Source organism: Rana temporaria, chromosome 4 (assembly GCF_905171775.1).
Source record: "Rana temporaria chromosome 4, aRanTem1.1, whole genome shotgun sequence".
In the NCBI taxonomy this organism is placed as follows: Eukaryota; Metazoa; Chordata; class Amphibia; order Anura; family Ranidae; genus Rana; species Rana temporaria.
Window position 1 is genome coordinate 403,432,143 of NC_053492.1, and position 12,655 is coordinate 403,444,797.

The window sequence follows — 12,655 nt, forward strand, 5'->3', positions numbered from 1 at the left end:
ATTTCTTACAGGGCTAGATAGGTTAGTCTTAGATTGTGGATGCCTGTAGATTTACAGATTTTAGAAAACTTTTACTTTAAGAGGAAACATGCCTTAGATTAGGGACACAGTGGTCCTGTGTCCAGTTTAAGAATCTTGGTTGAGATGGGCACATGTATCTTACTTAATTGAGCAGATGCGTTATAGTCCAAATCAGGAAGTGATAATGGTTTATGTATGCCTTACAAGATAGATTGCTCAAGTCACTTAAAATCTTCAATGTACGACTCCCTAAATATGTTGTCTACTATGCAATGCAAAGCGGAGATTTTTCTTTTTTGTACCTTGTATTGTAAAACTTTAGTAAAAACTATTTAAACATAAGAGGACACATGGACACTCAATGAAGTTACCTTAAACTGCTTAAGGGGTTTTTGAATGTCAGAGCGGTAAGGATGTGAAAGTTTGCGGGGAGTGTTGATAACTAAAAAAAAAACTTGTGGTCTAGTGAACGCAATGAACAGGAATATGGGAAATGATATTGACATAAACATACACACCCACACTGGTTAAACTGGTGTCTTTTTTCAACTTTACCAACTTTGTAACTATGCAACATTAAAATCATCCAATAAAACTACAGCTTATGAAAAAGCTGAATTGTAATCAATCAGCTGTAGGTTTCCCTCCTTACTTTGTGTATGAACACTTGAGCACACGTGACTGATCAAAACCAAACTACACAATCAACAACTAGCTAATAAGGAAACCCACAGTCTCCAGCACATTCACAAATGTCCTGCAATGTGCAATGTTCATCTTACCAATGCTTTATTTTGGGTAGCTTTTTACGCAAGGACGTCAACAAAGCATATCTTACATTTTCATGCAAAGCCCACTGTTCAATGCTGTGAAATGTGCAATTCTCTCATGAGCACTTTACAGATATTAGCACTTAAAGCGGAGTTCCACCCAAGAATGGAACTTCCACTTTAAGTGAGAGAGAGAAAAGATCACCGCTCAAGGATATCAATTAGGAATCTCCTCACCAAATCCGAAGCCACGGGTGCTGGCAATGCATAGGATAATGCAAAATGAAGGGAGAATTTCTGGACAGCCGCACTCCAAAACTTGTTGCTTTTATTGTAAAATGAAAAACACAGGATACATGCCACAGCAAAAGGGGTACAAGCTGACACTAAACTTTAGTGCTTAATCATAGCCAACAGTTAGCTATGATTAAGCACTAAAGTTTAGTGTGAAACGCGTCAGGTTGTACCCCGTTTGCTGTGGCATGTATCCTGTGTTTTTCATTTTACAATAAAAGCAACAAGTTTTGGAGTGCGGCTGTCCAGAAATTCTACCTTCATTTTGCATATTCCACTTTAAGTGATGGTGCCCCCCTGACATGTCACATTTGGCATGTTATTTTTTTTGGGGGGGGGGATACCCTCTTTTTAGAGGCATCCTGCTCCCACTTCCTACCGTGGGTTCCACGGCAGCAGAAGGAAGTTCACCTCTCCCCCCTCACTTCCTGCAATCTTCAGGGACACGTCACAGGTCCCAGAAGATTTCCCGGCCATTCAGAGCGCACTGTGTGGCTTGCGCATGCCCAGCTGTGAAGCTACAGCCGGGCGCAAACAGTGAGAATGCCAGCGTCGTGGAGAGGAGGGAGAGAGAAGCAGGGCTTTGTATGCCCGCATCGCTGGATTGTGGGACAGGCGAGTGTCTGATTATTCAAAGTCAGCAGCTACACTTTTTGTAGCTGCTGTCTTTTAATTTTTTTTTTTTGGTGGAACTCCGCTTTAAACAAATATAAACAGTAGCTAAGTCCTCCAGGATGTTAATTGTGTAATATATGTTAAATTATTAAACACGTGGAATACCAACTTACATCCAGGCTTTCTCTCAGGTAAAATGATTTTGCCATCTGTTATAGAATCAACCAAGTCCTGAAATTCTGCGGGGACATCGGCCTGCTTCCAGCGCTCGTTATCTAGCAGAAGGCTGCGGAGACAATATAGTAGATGTTATCTAGTGAATCATGTCCAGATTGTCAGGACAGAAGTTCTCTTGGTTACAATGACTGCATGAGTAAAAGGTAAAGAAAAACTATTTCACTTGAGTACATTATTCATGATGGAAATGTACTAAACCATGTCACTATAAAAACAAAGACCGCTGTAATATCTTGCTAGGAAAACTTTAATAAAATAGATTTTTCTTACACAGTGATAGCGATGTATTACAGGCATAGGTGCAATTATTGTAATGCTCTTCTATCATATTGGGGATTATGAACTATGAAACCCCAATTAAGGAATTTAGATCTAGATCCCTCATCAATGTATGTTTATTCCTTTTATGGAGAGCCTCACAGTCACCCTGCATAGGACTGGTCTGTTTTAGGATTTTCTCAGGAGATGAGCAGCTTTGGCCTTCAGTTTGAATACACAGCATGCCAATACCACATTATACAAACTTTGGACCAATATATGAAATGATTATACAGTGCATGCCTCTTTATTATTTATTTTCATTAAAAGAGAAGTGTGGGATAGCAAAAATAGGATTTTTGTACTCACTGTAAAATCCATTTCCAGTTCATGGACAGACACAGCAGCATCTTGACCTTAGGGTATTATCCTCCTGCTAGGAGATTGACTAGGCAGAAAAACAACATGTTAAGTGTTAAAACACATCACACAGTACAGTACCTCCCAGGGGGCGGTTCCCCTGGGTACAACCCCTTCTCCCTGCATCTGCAGCCTCAGTTCGTCAACAAGCAGTACAAACAAAGGAGGGGTGGGTGCTGTGTCCGTCCATGAACTCATGAATGTACAAAAATCCTATTTTCTCTTCCGTTTCTTAGGAAACAACCTTAGTAAGGAACGACGGTTTCGGATGCACCGCCACCTTATCCATGTGGATGGCCAAATAGGGAGCCTTGCAAGACAAGGCAGCCAATTCAGACCGATGTACGACCCCTTCCACGCCCTTCCACGCCGTTAAAGCTAACGACTGTAAAGCAGGATGAAACATTCAATTTGGCCCACCGGAGGATGTGAGCGACTTCCGCCGCTGCAGCCAAGCTTCTTGTGCCCCCCTGGTGATTGACATAAGCCACAGCCGTGACGTTGTCCAACTGAATCCTGACCGGGCGGCCCTGTAGAGCCACTTAGAGACCACTTGGAGAGGCACAGCCTGATCGCCCAGGAGTTCCAGGACATTGATCGGCAAGCTGGATTCTTCCTGAGTCCAGCGCCCCTGGGCCGACTGAACACCCCACACTCCCCCCCAGCCAATGAGACTGGCGTCCGTCGTGACCACCGTCCAATGACACTGGAGGAACGACTTCCCGGCCCGAAAAACCAGCGACATCAGCCACCACACTAGGGAAGACCTGACCAGGCGACTCACCCGGATTTGGCAATCCAGAGATGAAGGGCGCCTGTCCCAACGCAACAGAATTTCTCTCTGTAACACTCGAGTGTGAAATTGAGCATACAGAACCGCCTCAAACTAGGCCACCATGAGACCCAGAACTCGCATGCAAAAGCGAAGAGACGACCACTTTTGGGTTGTCAACCGCTGCACCGCAGCACCCAGTGTCTGTAGTTTCTCCATGGGAAGAAAAACTCTCGCCTCCGAGGAATCCAGGACCAGTCCCAGGTATTCCAGGCGTTGAGACAGTATCAACACCGACTTCTGAATATTTAGCACCCAACCGAAGTCCCGGAGGGTCTGGCAGGTGATAGACACATCTTTCTCTAACTCCGAGCATGAAGAAGCTCTCAGGAGAAGGTCGCTCTGACAAAACAGTTGAGGGCTGTGAGATCCAGGATTGGACGGACCCCTTCCTTCTTGGGGACCACAAACAGATTTTGAGTAAAACCCCTGAAACCGTTCCAGTAAAGGAACTGGCACGATCACCCCCCTCACCAGCAGATCCTGAACAGCCCCAAACAGGGCCGCCCAACAACCCGGAGGAAGCTGGAGGTTGGAAGGAAAAAATCTGCTCGGTGTACGCCGAGGAAACTACTTCGCAAACCCACCGGTCGGAAAGAAGAGACATCCACCGAGCCGCGAAGTCGGCCTCCACCTGAGATGGGCAGGAGCAGACCTTCATGCGGATGCAGATTTTTCCGCAGGCTTGCGGAACCAGGGACGCTTCTGCCCTTAAGCAGGCGTCTTAGCAGCCTGAGAACGTTTACCTGCAGCACCGGGCGGATGAAAAAAACGATTGGGGGCGGTAAACGAGGGCCCCTGCCTACGGCGAGGCTTCTTACCAGATTGTGGGAGCAGAGTGCTAGGCAGAAAAAAACTGAGGCTGTAGATGCAGTGAGAAGGGGTTGTACCCAGGGGAACCGCCCCCTGGGAGGTACTGTACTGTGTGATGTGTTTTAACACTTAACATGCTGATTTTCTGCCTAGTCAATCTCCTAGCAGGAGGATAATACCCTAAGGTCAAGATGCTGCTGTGTCCGTCCATGAACGGAAGAGAAAAAACAAACATACATACTCACCTACAGTATATGGTTGCATAATCGGTTGCAGCTGTCCCCCGCTGCCTCGAAGACTGAGAATTTAGTGATCAATGCCTGAACTGTAAACCGTAGGGAAACATTGATGAAAGCAATGAATTAAAACGCACAGATGGGCATCCTGCAAACTCAAGAGACCAATAAAGGCCCATGAAACAGCAGCTTTCTAAATGAATAAAGGTTTTCTTTGAAATTAAAAATTATTCTAAATGTCCCAGATTCCTGCATCTCATCAGGTGCAGTTCCATAGGACAGAAAACTGTTATGCCGCGTACACACAGTCGGAATTTCCCGACAACAAATGTTCGATGTGAGCTTTTGGTCGGATATTCCGACTGTGTGTAGGCTCTATCGGACATTTGCTGCCGGAATTTCCGACAAGAAAAATTTGAGAGCTGGTTCTCAACAAAAGTTCTTGTCGGAAATTCCAATCGTCTGTATGCAATTCTGACGCACACGACACATTAGCTATGACTAAGCACTGTTGAGAGAATCAAACGTGTCAGCTTTTTTATCCTGTAACCTGCTGTGGTTTGTACTTTTGTTATTTTTCACAATAAAGGCGTTTTTATCGGAGTGCAGCTGTCCAGGCATTTCCTCTTCTAATTCCATTCACCTGAAGAATGCAACATAACTAAAGTAGTCATGAATATAAACTCCTCGGTTTCCAATGATGATTAGGAAACTAGTTGATACAATTCTTACCCCAGCACTTGCAGGTCAAAGCTGCTGGCTCCTGCTTGCTCAGTACTGCTTCCCCAAACTTCTTGTCTTTATATAAAAAAGTTAACAGTGGGCAGTGTTGTCTCCAGTTAGTCTGTTAGCTTAGAGAAGGTAGGGGAGAAAAGTAGAAAAGCACAGCGGTGTGCCTTGCCATCCTAGGCTATGGGATGTGTGTTTCTATACATACACACAGTGTAGTAAGACAAAACTCTAGTATCTGCATGCAAGGGTGGCTCTACAGAATTCTGCAAAAGAAAGTAGCTATCCTGAAATAGTTAACCGGGGGAAGTGGTCATGGCACCCACTTAAACTGTAATATAGGTAAGGATTAAAAGATAAAGAAGCTGCATTAAGAAGTGATTAAATCAGCTACTAAAGGGGAGAGAGGTGGGCGGGAGGATGTTAGGAATGATGTTTTTTATATATATATGTAAGTTCTAAAATGTAAGTGATAAGTGTAAATGACAAGACACTCTTCATGAAAATCAATTTAATAAAAGAAAAAAGGGAAAAATGAAACAAAATTATCAAAAGGGGAAATAAAAAAAATAAAAAAAGAAAGAAAAACCACGAATGATGCGAAACCTTAGCAGAGACATTACAAGCAAATAAAATGTGAGCAAGTCTCGTGTTGGTTGGTGGAGTCTGAAGTAGTTTTGAAAAAAAAAAAATCAGCTACTAAATATACTTTTTTTTAATACAAGGGTTTAATATCACTTTAAGGCAAATTGCGAAGTAACACTTTAAGCAACCTCTGTACAAACAGCCAATACCCGAGTTCCTGTTAAGGCAACCAATAAATTAGTAATTATTTTTTTTTGATCAACCAGTGGGCTGAATGGAAAACAAATTGACTTGGTTCCTTGCCAGCTGAGTTATTTTACTCTAACAGCGGGGAAACTTCCGTGCTGTTGGAATACAAGGGGGTGCTAATAAGTATTGAGCCTTTCCCAGAAAAAATTGAGCGAGGAAGCTGTAAATTGCAGGTTGTACTGATACATTTTTCTATATTCAAGTGCAAAAATTAACCAACTTTGATTTTAACTTATCTTTCTTTTTAAGTTTCAAAGTGAACATGGCAGCACCTCCAGAAAAATTCTATGTGGAAGAGCATAGGACCATAATCAAGTTCCTGTTTGTCCAAGGGAAAGATTCATGATGAAATGTCCCAAACTTTGGGTGACCGTGGCCCTTCATATGCAACATTGGGTCATCAATAAAACTGCCCATTTCGGTGTTCATAGTGAGAAACTCAGTGAAAGGCCCGTTTCCGTTTCTGTGCCTGCAAAAGTCAAACGTTTTGGGATCCACTTTGCTGCAAGCTTTCTCATTTCCAAATCATTGTGGATAATGGGACCAACTCTCTCATGTAATATTCCCAGATATGTAGCAATACTTTTGGCTTGTATTCAGCGGTCCTCCATGATCATGTCATGGATGGCTTTCACATTTGCAGGCACAGAGACAGAAACAGGCCTTCCAATCGGTTTCTCACTTTCAACACCGAAATAGCCAGTTTTAAAATTGGCGACCCAACGTTTAACTGTTGCATATGAAGGGCCACTGTCACCCAAAGTTTATGACATTTCATCATGGATCTGCTTCGCACCTTTCCCTTGGAGAAACAGAAAATTATGGTTCTATGCTCTTTCACATTGAATTTTTCTGGAGGTGCTGCCATGTTCACTTTGGATCTGAAAAAGAAAGAGAAGTTAAAATCATAGGTAGTTGATTGGCCAGTACACCCTGCAATTTACAGCTTCCTCACTCAATTTTATCTGCGTAAGGCTCAGTACTGATCAGCACCCCCTCGTACACTGATCAGCCCTGCCGGCTATAGCCAGCGGCGTTGATCGAGCGGAAGAAATCCGACAAGGCAGTTGTAGAGAAGTCGATCGGTAGATGAACTTCTATACAACCTTCCTGTATGGATCCAGATTTGGCTGGTCCCTGCTGATGTTTATGAATGTATTGCCGGCTTAAGTCTTACCTCAGTTTGGTCTTCCTCTCCTCATGGAACCGGTTGACAAATTTATTTGCTTGGCTCTGAAGAGCCCCTCGTAGTGACATACTTCTTCTGCCACAGACCCTTTCTGTATCCTGCACAAATGTTTCAACAGTCCGTGACAGCGACACAAACTCTGAGGAATTAAGCTTTTCCAGAAAACCGTCCTATTAAGAAAAAAATAGACAAACCAACAATATTAGTTGGAAATTTATTTTTTAGCTTTGTGTAAGCACATACTAGAAATTACAGTTATCCTTGAATGTCTATTGAACGAACAAATTCTAGATTTACCTATATATGGGTTGGTTTACATCAGAACGCAGTGTAGAAAAAGGTGCATTCCGTGTTCGTTTGCTGCACTGCATTCAAAATGCACTGCCTTTGCAATCTGCTGCATCCGCCCATAGATTGTCAACAGCACCCCAAACACAGATCAAAAATGCAGTGAGTCTGCGAGCACCAGATAGCATGGTGCCAAAGGCCCATGTGATATGGTGTGGCATGTTTTCAAAAGCAGTGCATGCACTACTTTTTGTGCAGTCTGGTGCAATTTTCTGCTCATTTAAATGAATAGGCTGTCAAATCACACTGTAGGGGAATGCACAGAAACACCAATCCCATTCCTATGCGATTCATGTGTGAACCCGCCTTGAACTTAGTTTGCTTAATAGATTAAGAAAATGAAGATAACGGTCCACAAGGCCAATCTCGGGGGAGGACTCTTATTAAATTGGCAGCACACAAGAAGGAAAGAGATTTTAGGATCTCTTCTCCTGCGCAATTTGAAACGCAGTTTAACATGAATCTAAATTTACTCCTAAACCAAACTGTAGAGCTGAAAATCAGCTATTCTGGACTAGAAAAAATTACTTCTTCCAAAGTGGACACTAGTTCTGATGACAACTAAAAATTCCCTCACTTTGGAGAGAGTTTATGATCATTATTATTTTGGTTATAGGACAGGAAGTGAAGGGAAATCTCCCGAATGGGACATAGGTGACAAAAAAAAGGGTTATACCCCTCCCTTATTCTATTAAAAAACAGAGTTTTGCCTTTAGCTCTTTTCCTCCCTCCCACACTATTTATCATAGGTCTGGAACTCTTAAGCCTAATACACACAATGAGATTATCGGACCAATGATCGTCCATTTTTTGGATGCTAGTCTTCATATCAAAAACGAATAGGTTACTAAAGTATGCAAATTCTCATACGACAGAATAAAAATTCGAAAGTGATGCAATGTATTTGGATTGTATTTTTCGGACGAAAACTGTACTAATTAAAGAAAAATCGCACAATCTCACGTTTGCCCCTTCGGAAAATTTCAGACGACAGCTGTGTACAAAACGATCAGATTATTGTAGGATCGATTCGAAAGCGGTATTTTTTGTACGATTTTCTGCTCATGTGTATGGGGCTTTAGCTTCCCTTATCAGATCTAGCTCAGATGTTCACAAAAAAGATGATGGTGCAGAAATGCACAAACCTCGCTTCTGTCCCTCACACAACCGTTCAATTTCCTTCCCAAATGTTTTAAACCCTCAGGAACGTCTATAATTTTTCTGGTTTAATTATAAACAAAGGCAAATTATCTGGCCTTATTATAACTCTCCCAGACAACTTAAGGCCTTCCGCCTCCATGTTAGCCTATGTGTTCATGCACAAGTAGGAGTTTACAGGTGCTTAGAGGCAGGGAAAAAAATAAAACACTTACGTATTCAGGAGCGGAGCATTTAGTTAAAAAATGGCAGATGCACCTAAAGGCTAGGCATGTTTAGCACTTGAGCGTTCTATCAATTCAAGTGTCAGAATAAATTAAAGTGGTTGTAAACCTCGAAAATCAACAAAGATATCCCTCTATAGCAGTGGTTGTCAACCTGGGGGTCAAATTATGATTTGCCAGGGGTCACCAAATCCTGGGCTGTTCCTGAAGCCCGCACCGCTTCCAGCTTTTATGCGGCTGCCCAGTAGGGCTGTCCATGGAGCCTGTGGCCGCCCAGCTAGGCTGTTCCTGAAGCCCACGGCCACCCACTTAGCCTCTTCGCAGTGGCCCATTCAGTTCACGGCATGGCTGGGGGGCAGAGACTAGAGGTCCGCTGACTGGTGAGGATTGTGAGGTGGGAGGGGCTGAAGAAGACCCTGTCTCCTGATTTCAGCATTGGTGTCACTGCTATGAGACACCACAAAGTCGGAGACACAGTGGGTAACACTACCTGTGATTATAGTTCCCATTAAAAGTCCCCACTACAGTTCTCAGGTCAGCAGATGACCTTGATCAAAAGCACCTAAGTTGGCTGTTCAGAATTCACCCCAGCATTGTGACTTATCCCATTTCCCCCCCACCAAGGAGTAAGAGAAGGAATAAAAATAGAGAATACATAGAAGGGAGAGGAAAAAAGGTGGCAAGAAGAATGAAAAATGGACAGAAAAAACAAGAAAGATGGCTAGAGAGAGGGATGGGGGGGAATAGCCAGAGATAAAAGGGAAAGAAAGGAGAACAAAGGAAAAGAGTGGTACATCCTAAAATGTACCATATGGGTTTTTAATACTGTACGAGTGGAAGGGACTCACGGAGTGCTAAATTTCCGTGGGTTAGGGTCGCAAATTACTTGTCTTGCCTTGGGTGCTGACAACCCACGCTACGAAAATAATTTTACTGTCGGGGTCCCCACAACTTTGGAAATTTTATCAAGGGGTCATGGCACTAAAAGGTTAAGAACCACTGCTCTATAGTGTGTACTTAATTCAATTAAGAGCACTAAGTGTCATTTCTGTCTGCTGCTTCATTCCTCTGCTATCATGATTCATTTCTGACAAATTTTCCTGAAACCAAGAGAAAAATGTTGACAGTGAGAGGGATCTCCAGCTGATTGACAGCTTGAGCTCTGTTCCTGTGTGAAGGGGGTGTGTCTCTTCCCTCCAATCAGCTCTTAGAGCTCTCCTCACTGAGCTCTGCAGAGTGTAACTTCAGCTCTCTGTCCCTTTTTTTCCTGACAGCATAGACAACCTTTATAAACGCTGGACTTTGAATGAATGTAGAGAATACTGTAGATAGGTACAACTTATATAGAAGGATTTGTTTAATCTCTGTGTATCACCTGAGGCTGGTCACTTCACTGGGTATATGTAAAGGTTTACAGCCACTTTATTAATCTGGCCAAGAAAGAACGAATGTCCAAATGCTTCACGCAAAGCTTTTATTCTGCCAGATGATATTTAGAACCTTCACAACTGGCGTTTTTTCATTCCTTGCATTCTGGTGTGTGCTTTAAGGGCTGCAATGCTACAGGAGATGTGAGGCATATCTAGTGGGTCTGTCCCATATATGTGTAGATTCTGGGCCAAAGTGTTTATGCTTCTGTGTGCATTTTTGGCTGCAACCCCCCCAGGGGATTCTTGTTTTGCGCTTATACATATGTATAAGTGCAAAGCAAGAATCCCCTGGAGGATTCTAAGCTTTGACAACAGTGTAATATGGCTGCCATTAACGTACTCTCCTATACATTACAGTATGCTGTTGTTAAAGCTTAGAAGCAGCAATTTGTTTGATTGGGGAGGTTGAGGGATCCCTAAATTGGTTCTTCATCAATGAAAAATGTACTAGTGTACTCCTCAACACCAAAAAAAATACTTCATGCTGTGTGGCATTTACGCATTCAGTAAGCTCATGTCTCCCTACTGCCTGAAAGCTTTACCTCTTTATAGGACCATCATCCCAGGCATGATCAACTTGGAGACTTCAGGTGCCAACCCCTCTAGTCTTTTCTCCTGCAAGCCAATGCTTTCATCCATAATGTTCTCCAAACCTCATACCTATTATCTGCCTGGCATGTAGGCCTGTGATAGAACATTCGAGTGAGGTTTTTGTTCGGCTCACATTTGATTGCCCACAGTGTTATCCCAGGGACAACACAACATCATATAACTTTGGGAGCTTTGTACAACAACCAAACCTCAGTATCACGGTTGTAGATTATTGTATCCTTTTGCAAGAAAAAGTCTATGTACGCAGTGTTTATGGACTAGCAATTATTTGTAAAAAAAAAAAAACATCATAGACAAACAGTTGGAGGTTTATTAATTACCTTGGCTCTTGCCAGCAGGAATTTAACGCAGCGGTCATGGCAAATATCAGAGGCATTGTAAAGCAGCTCCTGAATACTGTTAGCAACTCTACCAAGTTCTAGGTCTGTTAATTTCATGTCCTCAGTCATTCTTAAAAAGAAAAAAAACAGACAAAAAGCAACAAGATAAGCTCTCCAGTTATAATTACAAAACATGAAGAACTTAATACTTCTGCTAAAACACAAAGAAAAAAAATGCAAATGAGCATGGTTAATAATAGATGTTCATGAAGGAGGACTGAGACCAGAGCAGGCAGTGGTGGAGGCTGCAGGAGAAAACCATCTAGTGCTGTGATAAAGGGCACCATTAATAATTCACTTACACAGCGATCCATTTCTTTAGAACAACATAAGGTATATACAATAAATACAAAGCAAGTATCACAAAACAATTATAAAGTTTACAATCAATTAACATGTTTTAGTTACCTACGATATAATATAATTAAGGGGGGGGTTTAAGAGCTTCTACCAAGCCACCAAAAACAAAATCACTTGTGAATGTCTAGTTTTGGGAAGTCCACTGAAAAGATCTCTCCACCAGAATTTACAGCTTTGAACAACGTGGAGTCTCATTCCTCTTGTAGCAATAAGAAGTGACAAAAGTTTTCTTTAAAGGGCCAGGATTCTTAAAACTGATATTTCAGCTTTTGGTAAATTCTAGATTTAAACATATGGCAATTTATCAATGTTTTGTGAATTATAATGGTGACATATGCACCACAGTTCTTGGGTCTGCACACCTGCTGTGGACACTTTGAGGGTCTCCAACTCTTCCTGTTGAATTTTTAATGTATTGTATATTATAGTGAATGCAACAGAAGGTGCTGGAACACACAAAGGTAGGTGGGAAATCCAATATATACTCACCACTTTATTAGGTACACCTTTCTAGTACAACGTTGGACCCCCCCTTTGTGCCTTTAGAACTGCCTTAATTCTTCGTGGCATAGATTCAACAAAGTGTTGAAAACATTCCTCAGAGATTTTGGTCCATAGTGACATGATGGCATCACACAGTTGCTGCAGATTTGTCAGCTGCACATCCATGATGAAAATCTCACATTCCACCACATCCCAAAGGTGCTCTATTTGATTGAGATCTGGTGACTGTGGAGGCCATTGGATTACAGTGAACTTATTGTCATGTTCAAGAAACCTGTTCGTGATGATTTGAGCTTTGTGACATGGTGCATTATCCTGCTGGAGGAGCCATCAGAAGAGGAGTACACTGTAGTCATAAAGGGATGGCCATTGTCAGCAACAATACTGAGGA

General features: G+C 42.4%; 1 protein-coding gene across 1 annotated transcript in view; it reads right to left on the reverse strand.

Annotated features, from left to right (window-relative positions):
• Nucleotides 1-12,655, reverse strand: part of VPS54 (VPS54 subunit of GARP complex) — a 115,928-nt gene that overhangs the window by 23,483 nt on the left and 79,790 nt on the right. Inside the window, exons 13-15 of the mRNA XM_040351227.1 lie at nucleotides 11,341-11,470; nucleotides 7,237-7,418; nucleotides 1,874-1,986 (exon numbers count right to left, since the gene is read on the reverse strand). Of these exons, the coding sequence (XP_040207161.1) occupies nucleotides 1,874-1,986; nucleotides 7,237-7,418; nucleotides 11,341-11,470 (425 nt within the window). The remainder of the gene's footprint in view (nucleotides 1-1,873; nucleotides 1,987-7,236; nucleotides 7,419-11,340; nucleotides 11,471-12,655) is intronic.